This window comes from Corvus hawaiiensis, chromosome 5 (assembly GCF_020740725.1).
Source record: "Corvus hawaiiensis isolate bCorHaw1 chromosome 5, bCorHaw1.pri.cur, whole genome shotgun sequence".
NCBI classification, from domain to species: domain Eukaryota; kingdom Metazoa; phylum Chordata; class Aves; order Passeriformes; family Corvidae; genus Corvus; species Corvus hawaiiensis.
Window position 1 is genome coordinate 36386283 of NC_063217.1, and position 23460 is coordinate 36409742.

General features: G+C 39.1%; 1 protein-coding gene across 2 annotated transcripts; it reads left to right on the forward strand.

Annotated features, from left to right (window-relative positions):
- Window positions 1-1535: 1535 nt before the first annotated feature.
- On the forward strand, window positions 1536-18697 carry AGA (aspartylglucosaminidase). 2 transcript variants are annotated; one of them, XM_048303914.1, is made up of 9 exons: window positions 1538-1720; window positions 3606-3759; window positions 4384-4496; window positions 8851-8963; window positions 9747-9861; window positions 11803-11878; window positions 12601-12708; window positions 14771-14904; window positions 15717-18697. In XM_048303914.1, exons 1-9 carry the CDS (start codon window positions 1576-1578, stop codon window positions 15815-15817), a joined length of 1059 nt encoding a protein of 352 aa, XP_048159871.1. In that variant the 5' UTR covers window positions 1538-1575; the 3' UTR covers window positions 15818-18697. The 2 variants fall into 2 exon arrangements, with proteins under 2 accessions (XP_048159873.1, XP_048159871.1); XM_048303916.1 differs by lacking the exons at window positions 14771-14904; window positions 15717-18697 and adding an exon at window positions 13200-14762 and having other exon boundaries at window positions 1536-1720.
- Window positions 18698-23460: the final 4763 nt, after the last annotated feature.

Genomic DNA, 23460 nt, shown 5'->3' on the forward strand with positions numbered 1-23460 from the left:
CTCACAATTTATATGTGCCTACAAACCTGAGGTTGTCACACATGAGGTCCAAGTATCCCCTCTTAGTACAAATACAAGACCAACAAAATTGCTGGTAAACTGTAATTGAGTTTGGCCCATTATATATTGAAAAGCAGTAATGAGGACAAGCCAAAAGAGTATTTGAAAAAAAAAAAAAAAAAGAGTAGATTTTATATCCACATAGAAACAAAAGTCACCTTTTTATCATGTTGTTCAGATATAATAGCTGGTTGATGATCAGAGAGTCCTTGAACATTATCAGCCCTGAACACAAGCCAGTAAATTGCACTTACAGCAGGTGAGCCTTTGGACCTGGAAACTGTCAGACTGCTACAACAAGGGTCAAATGGCTTTAAACTATTGGTAATTGTTTATAATGAAAACCTTGGATGCCAGGGGCAGAATTAAGAAATGACTTGTTATACATTTTATGATTTCTGTAAAGCAAGGCTTTTCACAAATTTTCCCATAAACTATTTGGCTGTAGTAAGTCCCAAAACATGCCCTTCACAGAAATGTCCCTGTGCCATAAGGCACTTTTGAGAAAGACATCCATGTTAGCAAGGTAGCACGTGAAGATGCTGCAAGTGGATCTCATAAGTTTAGGTGGAGATTATCCCCATCCTACAGCCTTGCTTGCTGCACAGCCCCCTCACACCACCACAGCTCAGCTCCTGCACTCAGCACTGCTAGCGATCTCATCGGCAGCTGGGGGCCCCGCACAAGCAGGCTGGATGTAACAGACACCCAGACTCAATAAAAAAGCTGCATCAAAACCAGCATGGCCAGCAGGTCAAGGGAGGTGATTCTGCCCCTCTGCTGTGCTCTGGTGAGATCCCACCTCAAGCACTGCATCCACCTCTCTGGGACCCCAACAGAGGAAGGACATTGACCTGTCAGAGCAAGGCCACACTAACTTGATCAGAGGGATGGAGCACCTTTCCTATGAGGAAAAGTTGAGATAATTGGGGTTGTTCAGCCTGGAAAAGCAAAGGCTTCCGGGTGACCTAATTGCAGCTTTCCAGTAGCTGAAGGAAACTTACTGGAAAGATGAGGCAAGACTGTTTAGAATTGCACGTAGTGACAGGACAAGGGGAACACGTTCAATTTGAAAGCGAGTAGGTTTAGATTACGTATTAGGAAAGAATTCGTTACTGCGAGGGTGGAACAGGCCGCTCAGGGAAGCTCATTCCTGGAAGTGCTCAAGACGAGGTTGGATGGGTCTCTGAACAATTTGGTCTACTGGAAGGTGTCCCTGCCTATGGCAGGGGGTTTGGAACTAGGTGATCTTTAAGGACCCTTCTAACCCAAATCATTCTAGGATTCTGTGAAACTCAAATCCTATTTGTGGGCGTGGGCCTCAGTCTTTGCTGACGGCGTAGCTTTCCTTGCCACGACACGGGGCTGCAGAGCTCCACCCCCGACCGCGCTCAGCCGCGGGCCCGGCCACGTTCGCACCGCCCGCGGGCAGCGCAGTCACGGCCAGGCCGAGCGCGCCTGCGCCGCCAGAGCCGCCTGGTTGGAGGCGGCCGAGCAGGGCCGGCCCGGGCGGCGATGGCGGCAGGACGGGACAGGGGCCGGCAGTGGGTGGTGGTCGCGCTCTTTTCATTCGCCGTGTTGACGCCGGCGGGCGCCGCCTCAGCGGCCGCCCTGCCTGTAGTCATCAACACCTGGGCGTTTAGGACGGCCGCAGAGACAGGTGTCCCGGCGGGCCCCGAGCTGGAGCGGGGCGGGTGGGGCGGTGCTGTGCCGCGCGGCTCGGTGCCCTCCGGCAGTGCCCTGCTGCTGAGGGGCCGCCAGGTGGATCTGGGTGTTGGTGCTGCTTTAGGAAAAATGAGTCTGTCAGGCGTGACCGGGCTGATGTGTGGGCAGAAGGAGCGGGCTGTGACCCGGGTGCCAAGCGGCTCTGGCTGTGGAGGGCCCGGGCTGCTGCTCCCCCGTCACGGCTCAGAGCCAGCCCCGCTGCCGGCGGGGAGACACCGGGAGGTGCCTCGGCCTGCTTGGAAAGGGTTACCTTTCCTATGGGAAGGGCCAAGCCCCGGAGCTCGCCCTTCCTTCTCTCTGCCTCTGAGAGCCTGCAAGCAAATGGTTTAACTTCCCACGTTGGGAGATAACGTTAAAAAAAACAACCAAAACCCCCTAAAACTAAAGAGTGGAGTTATTAACTGTGGGAAAGCTAGATTGAAGACATAGTTTTGCTAGTAATGTGGTTTGCACTCCTGTGGTTTTTTGCAGTGTTTTTTAAAGGTGTTTTTTTTGAGATTCCTTCTTTCCCCCTAAAGATTTAAGTAGTTAAATTATTTTTTTGAAACTCATGTTTTGTGATGCATTGTTGACAGTCAAAGCAGATTTTCCTATGGCAACGTAAATTAGCTGTGAATAGTAATTTTAAAAGACTTGCAGATTATTTTATTGAAGCTGAGTTGTAAATAATTCCTTACTACAGAATTCTTGCTTGTGAAATGAGTTATCAGTAAAGCCTTCTATTGGTCATAAGTGAAATACACTCATGAAAATTGCAAGGCTCTTGCTTTGCAGCTTCTGAAAGCCTGTGCTAAAACTACTCAAGGCAATAAAGGTAATAGGAATTAGAGTAGTACTCCTCACACTGAAGTTTGTAATAGAGGCAAGCATGTGTGGAGTTGGATGCATGGTATTAAGTCTTTATTGCAAGTAACTTCGTGCAGTTGCACGCATCATCTGTGATGATGAGGCTTCTTGAGGTGGTTGAGACAGTGGTTTACTTCTTGAGCTGATTTACTTCAGCCAGAAAGAGCTGGGATGTGTGCAACTGCTGCCTCCCATGTGCTGGGTCTGTCAGGTGACAGAGTGCCAGAGCCAGCACAAATAGGAATAAGGAGGACTGAGACTGCCAGCAAGCTCAGGCACCTCAGAAGATCTTGTCTGAGGTCCAACCTTGTGAAATGTCGTATGTGCAATGCCTTCAGACTCAGTGTATTCAAGGCATGTCGTTTGACATTGTCTTACAAAACTGCACCATGATCTAGATCCTGAGGAATAGAAAACTAAGGGTTGAACAGGGGAACGTGGAGATCTAATTTCATATATATAATTTTCACTTTGGTCTTGTGCTTACTTAGTTGTTGATGTAGGTTTAGACCTTTTTATTCTGCAGTTGGACACAATTTTCTCATAAAAGCTTTTGAGGGCATCTTTTTTTTTGGCCTTTTTTTTTGCTTTTTTTTTGAGATGAAAGATTTGGTTTTCCCTCTTTGTTCTCCCAGAAGGCTTTAAAAAAGCAGTTACCAAGTAATGATTGGTTCTGGGCAGAGAAGGTTATTTGATACAGAGAACTTGTGATGATTGTTAGTAAATAATATCTCAGTCAGAAGAAAAGCTCTGTTTCTCAGTCAGAAACACTAATCAGGTATGCAAGAAAAAGAATATTTAGAAAAGTAATGCTTTACATTCTTTTGGTTATATTTATATTTTGGCTATAATCGGTAAGTTATAGTTTGCTGGTTTTTATCCACTTAAGTAGTGCACCTGCATCACGTCCATGTTTAAAACAGTAGTGAAAACTCTTTTCCCTGGTGACATTTAATTATTTGTGTTGATTACAGCTTGGAGAGTATTAGAGTTGGGAGGTTCGGAGCTGGACGCAGTCGAGAGAGGCTGTGGTCAGTGTCAGATTGATCAGTGTGATGGGAGTGTGGGATACGGAGGAAGCCCAGATGAAAGTGGAGAAACAACTCTGGATGCAATGATTATGGATGGGTAAGGAAACTGCACAGAGATAAAAATGATCCCTGTAATTTTTAGCGCACCTAAGGGTTGTTACAAGATCTTGTTGCTTTGGGGCTGACTATGGGACAAGCTAACTTGTGGAACTAGGAAAAATAACATACCTGATTGGTGGAAGAATAGGAAATGGCTCTTCACTTGTAGTGCAGTAATCCAGTTCTAGGTATAGCAGTTGCAAAACAGATGGTTTTCAGCATTGTTAGCTTTCCCTTTACATTCAGTCCATAAATATTTCACTTTTGGAGCAATTGTTTTCAATAATTTATTTCCTGTTTAAAGCTGTCCTGATTAAAAAGTAATTGCAAGTGTGTGGTTCATGTTATGAGTTTATGTAATAACATAGTGACTCTACTGAAAATATTACTGTGAATGGAGGTATTGTTTCTTGAGCAACATCTCCATGCCTGTGAAAGGAAACAATATATGTAGGCAGTCTTTCCCTACTAGTGTGATGCCATCTGTCCGTGGCACAGACCAATTAAAGCATTATGTTGAAGGAGCAAGCTTTTTGATTTAGGTGAGAACAGATTTTGTCTAGTAAAAAATGTGCAGTTATTCTCATAGTTTTAATAAGTTTTAAATATTCCTTGTTTCCAGCAACACTATGGAAGTCGGGGCTGTTGCAGATCTCAGGCGTGTGAAAAATGCAATTGGTGTAGCACGAAAGGTCATTGAGTACACTAAGCATACATTACTAGTGGGAGAGTCAGGTAATTACTCCTTTAACTGTTTCCGAGTCAAACCCTCATTTTAAAACACTTCCTGTTAGAATTACCATGTTTTAATCTGGGTAATATGGGTGGAAGAATTCCTTGACAATCAAATCAATCTACTCAAATAGTTCAAAAGTGTTTATTCTGTCATTCTGTGTGTATGAAATAGGTTTATTTTTAGACCAGCTTAACTGCAAATATTGACTTGTAATCCTAAGGCTTTGCTAATATTACTGATATCCAAGTTCTCAAAGATGATTTATTAAAAGACACTATAGAAACTGTTAGATGTGAATGTAGCATTTAAATCCATGAAGTAATTTTTTCAAAGGAATTGCAGAATTAATAGACACTAGAGTTAAATTTTAATAGTATATATTGGGCATGATTAGTGTTTTTCATAGTCTAAAAGTATTAGTGAGAACTTAAATGTAAAAAAGCCCATTAAAGGCTGTACTCCCAGGCACAACAAAAGAGCAATAACAAATTGGAGGCTTAGTTGAGCTTTTTGAATACAGGCTGCTGTTAGTAAAATTAAACCAGTTTCAAAAAGAGATGTACATTCCCCAGAGGTATGTGAGTGGTGAACAGGCTTCTTGTCTTTTAAGAAGCCTGCTCTGAGCCTGTACCTGCTCAGAAAGAAATATGGAGATAAGTGTGGAAAATGACATCTGAGCATTAATGGTGATTCAAGTGCTTTGAAATTGATGAGAAAAGGTAGAAGATTCTTGAAGGAATTAGCATGTACAGAAGTAAGTGCAAGAGCAATTTTTTGGTGGAGTAAAAGGGAACAATTTTGGGAGGTGAGGATACAGTTTGACAGAAGGTCTGAACAGAGAAACCTGCAGATTCTGTTTAATTTAAGGCAGTTGACCGTGATTACAAGTGGCTTTGCTTAGAGATACTTCACAGGTAGTGCAGAAAAGGAAATTGGTCAGGTGTTAAATAGTGGAGGGAGAGATACTCCTAATACTCATTTGCCTGTCATTGCTAGTTACCACAGTATTTTGAAATTTTAATCAGTAGAATGAGCAGAAAAGATAAGGAAAATGAAGAAACAGAAGGATTAAAGTGCTGATTTAAAATATATCTTCCAACCTAAGTAGACATCTCCTTGCCTAGTGGAGGCACGTGGACAAGGTTGTTATGCTGAGTCCTTACTGTCAGTGATAGCTTCCTCAGAAGAAAATGTCTGGCACTAATAGCAAAAGAAAGATGGGAAAGCTGAAGATTTATCTGAATAAAATTTGGAGATGGTGTTTAATGTTAATGAATTAATGAAAGCAGTGGAGAAATTGAGAAAAACTATCTCTTTTGAAGAAATGTATTTTTTTGGGAAATTGGAACTTGGGTGAAAGAAATGGTGAATAAAAAGAAATACATTTAAACCTTCAAACTGGCACGTGAGAGAACAAACAGTTTATTTTCTAAATAGAAATATTTACAAGAAAAGCTAGCTAGAATAGTAGAACCTTTTCATATAAATGCATGGAATCTCTGCAGGCATTTTTTATTCAAGATGCAAAATTGCTGAGGTTATTCCATATTTTTCTCCCAATAACTAAACTACACTTTTATTTGAATATACTTAAAGATATAATCCAGGGAAGTCTGCATGTCTTCTAAAGTTGCATTTTTATGAGTGGTTGACACTAGAAAAGAAGAGACAAGCTGTGGCATGCATTAATTTCAACGAGTTGATAATTTTAAAATTTATGTCCTGTACATCGTTTCTATGTGTAAAACTTTAGTGAAAGTAATATAAAAACTTTGTTTCTGATGTTAAAAACAATTTTTCAACCTGTTAGAATGCAATGACACCTGAATAGCCTTAACAGTTCTGTTTATTCTGACTCAAAAAATTGAAATTTAGGTATTTTAAAACCTTTGGTACATAGACAACTTAAAGAAGAGGATGTATTACAGAATCACAGAATAGTTGATGTTGGTAAGGACTTGAGGTCTTCTGGTTCAGCCCCCCTGCTCCAGTAGGGCCACCTACATCTGGATGCCCAGGACTCTGTCCAGATGTTTTTGAATATCTCCAGAGATGGAGACTCTACAACCTGTGCCACTGATCACACTCAAGGTGTTTCTTGTTGTTCAGAGGGAACCTCATGTTTCAGTCTGTGCCCATTGCCTTTGGTTCTGTCACTGAGCAGCACTGAAACCAGACTGACTGTTCTCTTTGCACCTTCCTTTGAGTTATTTATATACAGTGATGACATCCCCCCTGAGCCTTCTTTTCTCCAGGCTGAACAGTCCCAGCTCTCTCAGCCTTTCCTCGTTGGAGAGATGTTCCAGTCCCTTAGTCATCTTTGTGGTCCTTTGCTAGGCTGTCTCCAGCATGTCCATGTTTCTCCTGTAGTGAGAAGCCCAGAACTGGACCCAGTACTCCATTGTGTGGCCTTGCCAGGGCTGAGTAAAGGAAAAGATGACTCCTTTGACCTGCTGGCAGCACTCTCATAATGCTGGAGCCCAGCTTGCACTGTTACCTGCCTTTGATGCAAGGGCATGTTGCTGGCTGTCACTCAGCCTTGCTGCCCGTCAGAACCAAACCTTGTCCGGCCAGGTTGTTTTATGGACACTGTATTAACCCCAGTGAGACACTGCTAGTTACTGGCTCCAACTGCACTTCCTACCACTGATCACAACCCTCTGAGCTAAGCCCTTAAGCCGGTTTTCAGTCCTCACTGTCTGCTCATCCAGTCCATACTTCATCAACTTGCTCTTTGGGCATCTTATAGGAGCCTTACAGAAGTCAAGGTACACAGTGGCCACTGCTCTCCCCTTATCTACTGAACTGTTTCATCATAGAGGGTTATCAGGGTGATGAAGCAGGACTTCCCTTTTGCAAAGCCATGATGACTATTCCTAATCACGTACTTGTCCTTCATGTGCTCAGAAATTATTTCCAGGGTTATTTGTTCCATTTTCTCAGCGATCAAGGTGAGGCTGACCAGCTGACCCAGTTCCCTGGGTCTTCTTGACAGTGGTGTAGCTTTTGTTGAACAGATACAGATAACCACACTCATCAGTTCTTGCATTGTTAAAAGAACTGCTTTCTCCATTTGTTGCCTTAATTTTTTTGGGGAAGTCTTAGAAAACTAGCAATAAAGGATACATATCTTAGTGTAGAGAGTCTGGTGAGGAATATTCAGTGCAGGATGATTACAAGTGAAGGAAAAAACCTGTTTTGGTTATTGCCAAGAAATTTTCTTGTTTGTCTCTAACAGATGGGAAAGCTTCATAATCATGGTGACCTTTTTCTCTTCTTGTTCTTGTAATAGACCAATAATCCAAGTAAACAGTTCAGAGTGTAAAAATGAGGAACTCTGCTTCTTGAAATAGAAACAATGTTTCAAAAATTATAGAAGTATTCCTGACAAACATGCACAAGCAGTCTTATCTTGCAAAAAAAATGCAAACAAAAAAAACCCCAAATCATGCCTGCTTGTTCTGTAAGGGGGGAAAAAAAGTATCTATTTATTGAAGCTGTCAGTTTTCTTTTCCTCTGAGTGCTAAGGTACTTTAATTGTGTCAGTTTTTAAGAAAAACATAGAAAAGCAGTCCAGAAATATTTGAAGGCTTCTCTTAATTCTTGGACTCAATAAGTTTGTTCAGCTGTGTATTATAGTGACATTATTATCAAGGGTTGATAGTAAAAATTCAAGCATCTGAACCTAGCAACACTATCTGTTACTGGGTAATATCAAAGGTATCTACAGCTAAAAGATGAAAGAAGAGTTGATCTTTTTTCCCTTTGCCTAATGATAAAAGTCATTCTTAGAAATGTAGCATTCTTTCATTGCTTGTGTTGGTATTTCTTTCACATTTCTTTTTCTCTTGGCATGTACTACATTAATTTTCAAAACAAGGATGCAGTTGCTTTTAAAGCTGCAAGGAAGAAGTGAAATGTTATGTAAGCTGGTGGATTGTTTTCAATTATCAGAGTTTTAATGGCAAACTTTGTGCTTCTATGTTACTTATATTTAATAAGAAAACTAGCTTTTTAAGGAAAATATATTTATATGACTTACTTATTTCTGTGACCCACACAGCCTAGGCCATTCTTGCTCCACACTTTTATTTGCGTCCAGTTGATTTACAGAGTTGAATTTGTTTCTCTTTCAATGGGAAAACTTTTATGTTAATGCCTGTGAAGTGAGAGCTGGCTACTGCAGTTCTACATCACTCTAATGGCTGATACTGCTCCCTGAAGATGTATTTCTCATCTCCACAAAGGATGTAGAATTTCTTGATTTCTAAAAAAAACAACATGAATGCATTATCATAAAATACATAAAATTGTGAATAAATCAATGTTTCTTTTTTATTCTTGCTTTTCAAGCTTCCCTGTTTGCTGTAAGAATGGGGTTTCCATATGAAGATTTAACTACCCAGAAATCCCTTTCACTGTATTCAGAGTGGCTTAATCAAAGCTGTCAGCCAAACTACTGGAAGGTACAGTGAATTGATGGCTGTGAAAGGGGGGGGGTTTAGAAAGTCAGTAATGCAGCACTGCCTCTTCCTTTCAGCTTATATTGAAGTTACACTTTACATGTGCAGAAAAAGAAGTTTTGCTTATTAAACAGAAAAACTTGGTATTACTAAGCACTTGCTAGACTTGGGAGTGTGTGTGTCTGGTTCATATTTCTTAGATCCTGCTGGTTTTGACCTTGCTGCAGTAGTATTTTGGTGTGGGAGGTATTTTTTAGTTCTTAATTGGGACAGGACTTACCAAAATAAACAAAGCAGGGCATGTATTTTTTGATGCATGTATAAATTTCTGAAAGAAAACCTTACAGTAGCAATTAAGGTCTTTAAATAGTTAGCTGAGAGGCTTTTTGCAGACCTGTGAATACATCAGGTTAGTGCAGATGTCCATTAAACTTACCTGTTTGGCTTGTTTGGATGGGGTTTTTTTTTTTTGCTTCGGGTGTTACAGATTTTTACATGTTTGTACACTGGTTTTGGGGTTTTTTTGACCGGTCAGTTGAGAAAAGGAGAGTCTTTAATTTGAACAACATAACTTTTCCACTAGGAAAATCTTTTTGCTGTATAATACCAAGTATCAGTCTTTATTCATTAAGCAAAACAATTTGTGGGATCTCAGTACATCTCTGTGGTTTAAGTACTGGGCATCTTATGCCTGTATGGTAGATCATAGGTATTGATTGGAGTATTTTTAAATTTATCTGTATTGAACATGCTATATTATTCATTCAAATCACAAACTAATTACAGAATGTGGTGCCGGACTCTTCAAAATCCTGTGGACCATATAAACGGCCTGAAGAAGTAACTTACAAAGAAGAACAGACCAGCTCAAAAAGAAGCATTCGTAACCATGATACTATTGGTAACAACTTTTGGTAACTCTGATGCTGATCTTTGTTTTCTCTCATTCCTCTAATGACGAAGTCATTCTGATTTAAAGGAAAGTATTTCATATAGGAATTATTTCCTGTTTGTAGTGGTTTCAAGATTCTGTTACTTATGTGTTAGGATGGAGTGCCTAAAAGCAGGATTTGTTTTTGGTTTTTTTCCAGTTCACTGACCGTACAGCCACTTGCTTCATTTTTTGCCCTTAGCTGTTGTTCATTGTCCTACTGCTTTTCCCACAGATACCTTGGCGTAATTGCTTGGGCAGCTGTGGATGCTTTAAAAACTGATTAAGTTAAAAATAATTATGTTTATCTTGATTATGTTGTTGCTGTCAGACCAACTTAAAAGGCCTTGCAGTGGTAGGAGAAATGAGTAAACCATTAGTCCTGTTGCCAACTAAAAGCAGTATTTGTCACACTTCTTAAGCTTATAAAACAAAGTTTGCTTTCATTTTTCATTTATTCTGGCTTTTTTCTAGATCAGTAAATTTCTACAGAAACTAATATGCTTAAAACAGGTTAGCAGTAGTAGTCCCAAAAACTTCTGAGAGTTTACTAATTGAGGACAGTTAATTGCTAAGCCTATAAGTTGATTAATGAGCAGATCAGACAAAGGACTAGAGCAGTTACAGATTCATGTCTTTCAAAGCTTTATATTTTGTAGTCTTGAAACTTGCACTTTTTGGTTTAGTTTGGTTTTTTTCTCAGTTTAGCAATCCAGAACTTTCTGTCTGATGGTCTTTACAATACCAAGAATTAACAACTTGTTTCAAGTGTGACTCTTTCTCCTTTGTTTCTAGTTCATCCTACTAATAATCAATTAATGGTCTACAAAAGTCAGGTGACCTACCAAATTCTTAAGTTGATAGCTAGCTTACTTACTGGGGTAAACAGTCTTCAGTAAGTGCTGGAAAACTCAGAAATGTGGAGTGTCAGGAGAGAGGAATCTGCTAAATACAATTCAAGAACTCATCTACCATTAAGTAGTCCTAAGCTGTTTTGTAGTAAATGATGGTATTTTGTATTAGTATTTCAAGTTCTCCCACCCCACTGTTTTACATATGAAATATCTCTGTGAGTAGCACATTTTAAGAGTCTTCATTCAGCATGCATTTAGGACATTGGTAGGAACTAATGCCTTTCCAGTCTTTTTGCTGGTCAGGAAGCTTTTCTGTGAGAAGAGGTCTTTTCTGTGCTTAGTGAGGTCAGAGAAACAGAATTCAGCTCATCAAATTCTGCTTCTTGGCTCTGTTTGTACTGGACTTTTATGCTAGCAGCAATTCATGCCCTCTCCTGCTCTATGGAGGTAAAGTGTTGCTCAATGGAGAAGCAGCTGATCCCAAATCTGATTCCAAGTGACAATCTAAACTTCTTTAGTATGAGGCAGTGGCTTTCTTACACACAAAATTAGCAAGGGGTAGACACATCCATACATTTGGTTGCCCGTCATATAATTCTAGTTACTGTGGTAGGCAGTATGTCATCTTCTGCCAAATATAAGCTCATGCATCTGACTTTTTTTAAAATTTCCTTCAAGCATTGTTTATAATTTCCAAACTTTGTTGTTCTGATGATATTGGTGCTTGGTGTGGTGACACCAGGTACTTGTTCTCTACTGGTTAGCAAAGGTGTGTATCAGGAGGCAGTGGCTGCTTGGGCAGCAGCAACATATAGCTCTGAACAGTGTGGCACTTACTGTTTCACATTCCTTTTTGAGCTCTTGTAATATATCCTAAAAGTTTCCAAATCTCTTTTAAAAAGAACTTGTTTTCCTAAAGAGTACCACTCTTGTACTTCAGGATATCAGTAGTTTGAATAGTCTGGGCATTGTGGTTCTGTTTGATAAGCATAGTGCCAATTAAATAAATTCGTTAGTAGTATTTCTGAATGTGATTTTTCCCTGTTGAAAATCGTAGGTATGGTTGTAATCGGTGTGAGTGGAACCGTTGCTTCTGGGACGTCTACTAATGGTGCAATCCACAAAATTCCAGGGTTAGTATCTCTTGATTTTACAAAAAAGCTCTTTTCTCCACCTTGTTTCCTACATTAAACTTGTCATTGGGGTGTAAAACATTAACCTTTAGATCACAAAATGGCTTTGCTTGTTTTTGTGCACTTGCCATAGATCCTAATACTGAGAAGCCGATTTAGTTGCAAGACTATGTGTGCTTATTTGAGGAAATGCTTGTTTTTCAGCTTGCTTAATTCACCATACAGAGACACAAACAACTGGCACAGTTGTGAGACAACTTGAAAGGCAAGGCACCAGAGACAAATAAGCATTTTGGAGAGGTGCACAGTCTCCTAAGAAATGTACATAAAATCAGAGCCCCAGGTTTGTGTTTCGCCTTTGAGATACTGTTTCTACACAGTTAGGATTACTGTCTGTCAACCAAGTCAGACAACTTCTGGATTTAGCAACAAGTTACTGAACATATTAATGTCCCCAGCTGCTTAGTGTTGCCCACAGGGTAAACCTCACTGGCTTAACTATAGTCAGTATAATAACAGACAGTTGTGCATTGGAGGTGGATTAAGCCTCAGGTCAGTCAGGTTATCACAGATCACTTTTACTGGTAGTTTAAAGACAATGCTTTTGACTGCAGTGGGTTGACCTTTTTACCTGTTCTGCTCTCCTGTGGGTTTAATACTAAGCCAGCTGGAGGCAGTAAGGATGACAAAGTTTGGTTTTTATTTTTCATTGTTCACCACAGACGTGTTGGAGATTCTCCGATAGCTGGAGCGGGATCCTATGCAGATAGTACAGCTGGAGGAGCTGCAGCCACGGGGGATGGTGACATCATGATGCGCTTCTTACCCAGGTTTGTCCTTAGGGCAGACTTTGCCAGATTTCTGCAGCAAATGAAGAAATTGATTAAAAATATGGTCTGACTTAGTGGCTGCTGAAGTGGCAGTGGAAGGATTGGAAGGGGAAAGAACAGTAGCAGAATCAAGTTATTCTTATGATCTGTCTTAAAAGAAGGGACTTAAATATCTTGATGACAGCTCCCTTAATACTGCCAAGCTGTGAGCAAACAGGCAGCATGTAATGAATATATTTCCAACCTGTATGCTTTTTAGCAGAACTAGTTAGCTTTCTTCTCCAAAGAATTTTGTTGTGGGAAAGTATCATAAATTGTAGAAAGGATGAGGCGTGGGTCTCAGCTCACTCAGGAGGTGTCACTGCAGCAATCCTTTGTAATTGCATGTAATTTGAAACTGAAAGAGGTGCTTTAGTGTTGTCACCGTGGTTGCATAAACTCTGTAAGACATGGTTCTCTTCATGAGCATCTTTGTGTGTCGATCTCAGCAGGAATGAATTATGGAAATCCATGCTGAACATAATGGGCACTGATGCTTGAAGGATAATAAAGAAGTGGCCTTCATATTGCTCAGGCGACTTTTCTGAAACTCTGGCAGCCAAGAAAGCCTGGTAGCTGTTGCATATTTATTACAGATGTCGTCAGTGAATTTCAAGCTGTTCCAAGCCAGTCTTTCAAATACAAGGCAGTTGACAACTTCATGAATTATCTGTCTCATCATATAACATACCAAGACTAGTAGTGAATTTATCTCCACTATAAGGTTAGTCAGTAAAAGCTTAGATTGCTCTTAAGCAGCCTGAAGTGTTTGTGTGTAATGCTTACAACATTTCACGTCGGCACCAGTGGGTTAACCACCAGACTAGGTGGTTAATTACTGATTCCTCATAGATAAAGATTTTTACTAGTTCCATGATATTTAGATACTCTCACATGAAAAAAACAAAGACTAGAAATAACCTCCCAGAAGTGAAGGAAGTGTCAAAGAAAGGGGAAAAATTGCTAATATTTTCTGTATGCCTTCTTTGAAGAGGTAACTTCTTGTTGAGTTTTTGATAGTGAAGAGACCCCTGTGAAATATAGCTTTAAATGCAGATAGTTATCTTTAGATAATCTGAACCTATTTGATTGTTAGAATAAATCAAAGATAATAGGGAGTCTGAAAATAGAAGATATGTTCTTTTCTGTGGTACTTTGGTAACATTTGTAATTGATGCAATCTGTAGATGTCTTAGTGTAAGAAAGAGTTGGTCTCGGTATATGCATCTTTCATCAAAGTGATCGAATGTTGTTTGCTTATAAGTTATGTCATGAGTTATTATTTAATCTTCAGGTTCTGAAAGAAAATGGCAACATAAGTAATTTTTTACCTCTCAGGACATTTTGGAAATGCAAACAGTTCATCTCAAGCAATTCCTTTAGATATAAAGGAAATTCATTTTGATTACTCTTAGAATAAGACTTTTTTTCATCACTGTAAAAAGTTTGAAAGCGGCTCGAATTCCTGATCAAAACATGGTGCCTTTGTATTCATAAAATAAAGAAAATATGTCAATTTTTATGTTTTCAGAAACTTAATTTTTTTCTGAAAGATTTTTTTAATGCTTACTGAAATCAGTAATTTATCAATAATGTGATACTCAGTTTTCTCAAAAAATTATCTTGGCTTTAGCCTTTTTGAAAACTAGCAATTACTTCTAATGTCAAACTTAATAATATAATGAAAAATAGAAGCTACTGAGTCCTCTAAGCCGCTGCTCCTTACAGTTCTTTAACTGATCTTTTGCTTAGCTGCTTCTACTGCAAATGATCACCATTCCATCTTGACTTGACCTGCCATAGAATGATAGATGGTATAGATGACATCTTGTAGTCCTTTTTAGTCTTGTTTTTAATTGCTTTTTATGTAGAACTTGAGTAATAATTGCCCATATGAAGTTGGCGTAAAAATTATTTATCATGTGTTTCCACTGGTCAAAGAAACAGGGTCTCTTCAGTGGTATTTTAAATTATATAACCTGAGTATGCCTATTTTCTGGGTATGGGGTTGTCTTTTCTTTAGTTATCAAGCTGTGGAATATATGAGGATGGGAACAGACCCAACAGTAGCCTGTCAGAAAGTTATTTCCAGAATCCAGAAGTATGCTCCAAAGTTCTTTGGTGCTATCATTTGTGCAAATACAACTGGAAGTTATGGTATGTATTTTTTTTTTTCAGACAAAGGTGCTTGACTCTTACGAGATCACAGATGTACAAAACTGTATGTAGATTTTAAAGAAGAAGACTGCAGAAGTACTGACCATTCATAGTATGGAATGCTGGTTAGCAGGGCAGCTGTGTCCTAGTGCAAACTGGAGATAATTTAATTTTGCATTTTTATGTCTTAGACTTTCACAAAATTTATGGAAGTCTTGGCAAAACCTAAAAATATTTACAACCTTCATTTGTTTTCCTGCACTGTATATGATTAATTTGAAGGTTTTAAAAAAAGACTGCTTTGCCTTCCCTAGATATGGCATAATGGAGGGAGTATTTGAATGTTAAGCATAGCTTCAAAGCAATCTAAGGGTAGTCATTGCACCTGGCATCTCATTAGTAAACTCTTAGATCAGTAGGAAGTACAATTTGCTAATCAATGTGGATTATTTAGGTAGACTGCTTTCCTTATTCTTTGATCTCTTACTTCCTATAGTTCTGTGTTTAAGAGATTAGTGTTGAAGGAACTCATTAAATTAATGAGGATTGAAAGAGAGATTTTCCTGACTTGTGTTACTGTTTTGAATTGTAGTATAAGGACATTAATTGCACTACAGCAGTCAGTAGTACTGTATTTTAACCTAAAAATTAAATACTTTCAAGATGTCTTGGGTTAAACAGATTGTAAAAGAATAATTATACCACTGTAGTAGAATCAGTAACTGGATCTTTAGATGATAAAATACAATGACAGATACACTAATCCCAAATGTAACAGATTAGAATTTTTTTTTTCTTTCTTTCTTTCCTAGGTGCTGCATGTAATAAAATTCCAGGATTCACTCAGTTTCACTTCATGGTTTCAAGCCCCTTGCTAAGTCGACCAACTGAGCAAGTAGTAGCTTGCATTTAATTTCTTTTGTCCTATTAACATCTCAACCTAGAAGAGGACACTTGTCCTTAGGGCACACTTACTTCTTAAAATGGTTGTTTCAAGCATCTGATGGCTCTTATGGTCTGCTTGTTTTCCTAAGAACTGAGTAGCCAGAAGTGATGAATAGTAACCATTGAACAGGCCCTTCGCATTGCCATTTAAAAATATATTTGTCTGACATCTGGAATAACAGGCTGGAAGTGGAACTATGACTCTACACAAGACTTACATTGAGAATATTTAATTGTCTTTCTAAGATTTAGTCCAAGTTTTCTTTTCTCTTGAAAAGAAAATTGCATGAAAATGCTGGCAAGCAAGGAAGGGGGGTTAAAGAGTAGTAGAGAGCCTTTAATGAAGAGGTAAGAAGTCCTTATGGACCATTCTAACTTGTTCCACAACATCTGAGAATTGAGAGTACATGCAAGCATCCCTGGTAGTACAGACCTTCAAGGAATTTTGATTAACTCTGACTGGATGTGAAGACAATTGGAGATCTTCCTGTCATCTGTTTTTTGTAGGGGAAGATAAGTTATGAATTATAATCACAGTGATTTCCTTGTCACCAATATGCTGTGCACTCACCCTGTCCTATAGCACATTTACCTCTGCAGAGGAGCAGTTGAATGCCTAGTGTGACAGTACCTACAGCTTTGGGTTTTGTCACTTTGTGTCTAGAAACACCGGAATTCATTTGTAACAGAACTTTAGCATCATGAGGATTATTCCACAGGTATTTGAAGATCTGTTTGATCATTCTCTTAAATTGACAGCTTGCTGATCATTTGATGGAATCTTTGCTAAACTTGAGCTAGGAAATGGCAAAAGGGGGGAGGAAGTAAAAAGAGTATGTCTTGTCACTTTAATTCTCTGTCCACTTAAATAAAATCATTGGGTAATAAAAGCACACCTTAATGCATTAGTAAAGTTGTTTAGATGCTTGTGTACTGTGCCTTACATTGATTGTTGCTTTCTGTTTCAAATTGATATCTTTAAAAGATGGAAATAAACCATTCAAACTAGAATAGCTATCTGTAATGGCCTGCTATTGAACTGCATCAAGAAAATGATTTATTCACTTCTGTCACTGGATCCTCAGAGCATGTTGTAGCACAGTGTTCACTGCAGGCCACAGCAAGCTTTTGTCAGAGAAACTCCTACTGAATATATCTCTAATGGCTTAAGGTAAGTTTTCTACCTGTCCTACCTACAAGCCTTCTGCCATGGCTGCTCTATCTTCAGATAACTCAGGCAGTCAATCACACGAAGATTGGTAAAATCCAAGTGATTGTTACTTTGAAGGTTGCATTGTGGATTATGAACGTAGAAGGTTCAGTCCTGGGAGCTGAGTGGTAATGTCTCAAATTGCTGCAGCTGAATCCTCCAGGATTCATTTCTGAAAGAGGTTTGGGAACGTCCATAGCTTGCTTTCTAGAGTGCTTATGTCACTGTACCAGCTAGCGTATGCCAGTAAAGGTTGTGATTGCCCTATAACAGTACACCGTGCAGTCACTGTTACACTGCTAACTTCCTGCATAGTCAGCTTGTCTGTGCTGGTTGACAGCCAGCTGGACATGATCCAGCAGTGCCCAGGTGGCCAAGAAGGCCAATGGCATCCTGGCTTGTACCAGGAACAGTGTTGGCAGTAGGACCAGGGCAGTGATTGTTCCCCTGTACTCGGCAGTGGTGAGGCCACACCTCGAGTGCTGTGTCCAGTTCTGGGCTCCTCAGTACAAGAAAGACATTGAGGGGCTGGAGCGTGTCCAGAGAAGAGCAACAAGTGAGTGAAGGGTCTAAAGAGTAAATCCTAGGAGCGGCTGAGGGAGCTGGGGTTGTGCAGCCTGGAGAAAAGGAGGCTTGGGGGCCCATATTGCTCTCTACAACTTCCTGAAAAGAGGTTGTAGCAAGGTAGGGGGCGGCCTCTTTACCCAGGCAACCAGTGATGGGACAAGGGGAAACGGCCTCAAGCTGTGCCAAGGGAAGTTGGACATCAGGAGGAGTTTCTTCACTTGAAGTGTGGTCAAGCATTGGAATAGGCTGCCCAGGAAGATAGACGGTGGAGTCACTATCTCTGGAAGTGTTCCATAAAAGACTGCATGCAGCACTTAGTGATACGGTTTTGTTGGCATGGTCATGTTTGGTGAAAGGTTGGACTTGGTGATCTTGGAGGTCTTTTCCAACTTTATTGATTCTATTATTCTATGAAAATTACTTGTCTCCATGAGACATAGGTACTAATAACATGTGGTTTGATAATGTGGGTTGCTTTGTGATGATGAACTAGTTATAAATAAAAGAGTTTATGTAAATTATTTTGATACGTTATTAACTTGACAATATTTTAAATCATAATATTAAGAATGTACCATTCTGATGTTATGAACAGAATTCAGAATTAGAAAAACAACGTGCTTGATATCTTGTCTTAAAATATTTCTATAAAGTTTGTTAATGGTGTGCAGACACATGAATTTTTTTAAGAAAGATAAGTATCAAGTACAAACTCCTGTCAAAAGTAAGCAAAAACTATGACAATTTCTGCTGGGGTTGCAAAAAGCTATCTCACTGTTTTCTATTTCAGTTTTTACTATTCAACTTCTACTACACAGAATATGCGTATTTGTGATTTAGTGGTAAAATTGAATGCATCCTGTCTGGTAAAGCTGTGGAACTTTTTTAAGTTCATTAGCTTCTGTTTAGCTGGGTTTTTTTCTGTTTCTAAAACTTCTTACCAGATTAATTTTTCATGTAATGTAGACATAAAAAGAATCTTAGCTCAGTGGTCTGACTAAAAGTGAACTATGCTCTGCTTTTTGCATGGTATCAAATTGTTTTTTAATAAAGCAATCTGTGTTTACCCTGGCAATGTTTCATATGCACTTACTGAAGATGGCTTCCCTGTCATTTCACCATTTGTAGGTTACCACTGAAACACATTCTTTCATTTGTAGCTGCCTCAGTCAGGAATAATTCAGAGTGTTAGAGAATTCAAGACTGATTTTTAGATGGAATCTACAAGTAATACTGTATAAACTGAAGTGAATCTGTCAGCATTTGTTGTTTGAGTTTATCACATGACTGTTGTAACTCATTAACAGTGCTGTTCATTCTTGTTTTAAAACAGACTGTGTGCAGAATTTCTGTGCTATTATCTAGTCTGTGTGCATGAAGAAACATCAGTTACACAATTAAATTTACTCCAGCTCTAATATACAGCAGGTATGGTATATATTAAGCACTGAAGTACAAATGTTTTCACTGGGGAGTCTGTTCATTCCTCCACATAAATTCCATTAAATTTACAGCAAAACCTGAAATGTTCATGGAACAGAAGTGACTGAATCTCAGGATTTTGTGTCTAATACTGTTATTATTGTTTAAGCTGCTAAGTCAGGAGCAAACATTTATGTTTGTGCATTTAACAACCTTAGCTGTGTTTTTATTTTCTTTTTTCCCCTGATGGTTGGAATCAATGTAAGTAAATAGAGCTGTTGGTGCAGTGCTGTCTTGGTGTGATTAGTTCATACCTTTACAGTGACAGGTGGTGGTCTGTGAAATAAAAGCAATAGCAACTTCAAAGGATGCCAGTTCAGGGAATCCCTGTTACTGGTGACTTTTTTTCCTTTTTCCTAATAAGATTGGGAAAAATATTTACAAGAAATTTTGATTATAGTTTTTCCAGGTAGAGGTTTACAAAAGCAATTGTATTGTAAATGTCAGGGGGTTTTATTGGTTAGAAATGGTGATTCTGGTGCTCTGGATAGAAAAAAAACCTGTCATGTTAGATGAACAGGACGTTTCATGTTTTCACTGTTTGCATACTTGCCAGATGGACTCTGAAATACATTTTGACTCTAATTCTGTTTGTTGCTATGTTATTATTTTGATATAATTTCTAAACATTTATCATTTAAAGATCCAGAAAAATAAGAAATTCAATTTAGCAAGAAATCCAGTGGCCTTGTTTTTTTGAATATTCTTATGTACAGATGTGAAGAACTCAAACTTCTTATTTTTCCGATACAATTATAGAGAGATTGTTATAGACCTCCCAAAGGCTTTTTCCTCTATAATCACAAGAATCCCAGTGGTGTTTTTCCTGTTCTGCCGCCATTAATGCTACTTTGTTTTCTTCAAATGTGTAATTTGTCAGTTTATAAATGTTTTCTTTATGTTAATTTTACTTTTTTTGCTGTCAGCAGACCTGTCATAACAAGCTTTCTTGACACTATACCCATCCAATTTCAACTGTTGCTTTATTTTCTTTTTGAAGTGTACTTCCTGCCTGATGTAGACTGTGTTGTATTATTACTTTGTCAAGTAGTCTTTGGCAGGGGGGATTCAGTTCTATATGCTATGACCTTTTAAAGGTAGCATGATTACTGAAGCAGTAGATTACAGTATCGCAGTAGTACAGATTTAGAATTATACTTAGCGAGATCATGAATGCTTATTGTTCATAAGTAGATGCTTGGTGGTATATGTGGTTATTTATTAAATACAGTGTGACAGGCTATTTGAAAATAAAAACGATTATGCTGCTAGCTCAATGCAACGTCTGGATAGACATTGTTACAAGAAAAATTCCAAGACAAATTATCATGGATCATCTGTGAGATTTGTGGTTGGGTTGGCAGGCTGATACATAGAGAAGTATAAAGTAACTGAAACATCCCATAAATTAGTATTTTTATCTGCAACATTTTTCCTGAGCATTGAGTAGCACTGTAGAACTGACAGTTTCCTACTTGTGTAATCATTTCTTTAGCTATGTGAGTTTTTTTCTGAAGGATTTACAGTAATAGATGCAGCAAAATATTACTTCTTCCATCCGCCCTTTTAAACTATATTATAAACAAGTTTAATTCATATGCAGTCAAGTGTGTTTTGCTAATCTGGTTGTTACTGAAGACTAATTTGTGTTATAGAGTAAAAATAAATTACGTTGGAGTAGCTGCAGTGTTAATGAACTGTAGCTATTGACATTCCAACTGTACCCATTCTTACAAATCTGCCAACATGAAAAGTCCTGTGATCTCACTTTTCAGCTGTTGTAGCACAGTTATGACAGTTTTTGTTCATGCTTAGTGAAAGTGCTAGCCCCAAAAATGGGTCTTTAGCGGTAACATCCCTTTGCCGCGTGAGCTTAAGGGTGTTACCAGCCTTTAGCTCATTTCTGCAGTGCTACGTCTCCCTGCCTGCTGTGTCTCTTTGCTGCAGGTTACTGTTCCTGGACCAGGACTGGCAGACTGGTGCATGCTTTGCCAGATCCAACAGTTTAGCCTCTCTGACCTCCATCTGCACTTTGCACTGAGAATAGCAGTTGTCTGCACCCCATTCCATTGGCTCTGCTGTGGGGTTCATAAGTGATCTAAGAGCAGCAACAAAAGGCTCCAGGGCTTGCTGCAGGAGCATGCATCAGGTATGCATATCATACCATCATCATTCTTGTAAGCATTTGAGCTCCAAGAATCATAGTTAACAGCAGTGCTAATAAAATCCACCAAAAGCAGCTGTATTGGACGAGGAACAATAGTGTGTTAATAACAATTAGTAGTGAAGGGCTGAAGACAAGGTTATATTTTAAGATTTGTCCATCTCTCAAGGATGGTTTCAGCTGGAGAAAGATTTTGCTACTCAAAAGGGGTGGTGGTACTACCCACATCCTGCAGTATGTGTTCTCTCTTTGGTTTTGCAGTTGGTTCTGGTAACTGTGCAGCTCCACAAAATGGATCAGCTTGCTGTCTGGCTAAAAACAGATAGTTTTTTTCTTTTTCAGAATGTAAGCGAGCTGTTCGGTTTTACTTTAGGGCCACACAACTGCTAATACCAACAAAAGGTAGAATGCAGGAATACATAGTAAGGCACTGAGGAGCACAGGAAATAATTCAGCTGGTGACAGCACATTCTTAGTTTGGCAAAAGAAGACTCTTCAAAATTTTCCTTCAGACTGAAGTAAGGTGCCTCTCTCTCTGCAGGTTTCATGATTCACCCCTCAGGCTAGAGGCCCATCTACTGTTTTTCCCCCAGTAAAATTCAGTAATAAGGTATGAAAAATCGGGATTGGAATCCAGGATTCTAACTATTTGAGAGAGCTTTTTTATCAACAGGTTATTGTCATGTTTCCCTTATTCTCTTTTCTGTCATGTAAATACTTCATTATCTACCATAGGTTTCCCATTTTCAGGATGGGAAAGTACAGAGTCCCCACATAACTTTCAGATCACCTTCTCTTTGTTAAAATGCGAATTTGAATTTCTGCTGACTGAGGAGGCTTTACAACTTAATATTATACTTCAGAACAGCTGCTGCTACTACAATGCCTTATGAAAATGTGAGCACTATGAATTCAGTCTCCTTGACTGGCTATTTAATTGAAAGTCACTGTGAGATGTGCTTTGTGTTAACACCGCTGTGTTTGGACAGACTATGAGATTGGATTCTTGGGGAGTTCTGTCACAGGGATGTCTGGTTACTGAATCACAAAGAGTTTTAGGGAAGAGACAATCACCAGTATGCTCAGTGGAGCTAAGATAACATCTGCAGGCACACTCAAGAATAGAGCCATAACCCTGTAACTTAATTTGAAAAATCAAGACTCTTTCAGACTTGGGAATAGAAGTTTGATCTTGCATAAAGTTGTACTTTTATAACAATAATGTAGTGCCTCACTATGAGAAATGTAAGTGCTAATGCCAGATAAATATTCCAACTGTCATTTATAATTATCATTTTTGCACTTTGATCAGGCAGCAATTCATATTATGCCAATCAGTGTTGAACTTAACCATTATGTTCTGCATTGTAGCTGTGATTTTTTCAGGTTTGGCTTTTGGGAAAAATTTCAAATGCATACTGGAAGTTGAGGCAATGTGGTTATCCAACAGACCATCTCACATAAGTAAAAGTATTTCTCACAGCAAATAACAAAATCCATGGACAATACAGTACTACTGAAGCCTTTAGTCTCAGTTTAGAGGGCTCCAGAAAGGCAAAAGTTGCCTTTTCTTGGGAAATTCCAAAAGCAACCTAGATACCGGAGTCCAACATTTAAAGCTTTATGACAACCTCAGTACTTGTAAGAGGTGCTATTTTCTATCTTTGTAGCTATCCCACATCTGTATGTGATTTTGTTAGTGGGATTGCATGAAACCATTAGCTCCCAGTGCTAGTACAATAACAGGCCCTCAAGCTCTTGTCAGTCTCTTTTAAGCCCAGGGCCTTGTTGGACAGACCTGCTGGCATACTGAGTGCTGCTCAGCAGGCAGGAAGTTTGTGCATCTGTGGCTTGTTGCATTTCTTCTAATGACTGTGCTGTTGTGTGTGGCACATGAAAATCCATGTTCAAATAGTAACCTGCCTAATTATCCTAGAACACTGAGGCCAAAGAATCTTTTCTTCCCCGTTTTCCTTTAATAAGTAGCACTTCATTTATACTAGGTGGAACAGTTTCAGTAAGAAACATGAGATGATGAGGAAAATAGCATGTGAAGATCTGCTTCTTTAGGAAGATGGAAGACTGCACAAGGATACACGTCCTGACCCACGTCTGTTCCTGTCAGTGCTGGTTAGGTAATGTGTGAATCAACACATACGGGTAACCAAGGCAACAACCAAGCCACAGG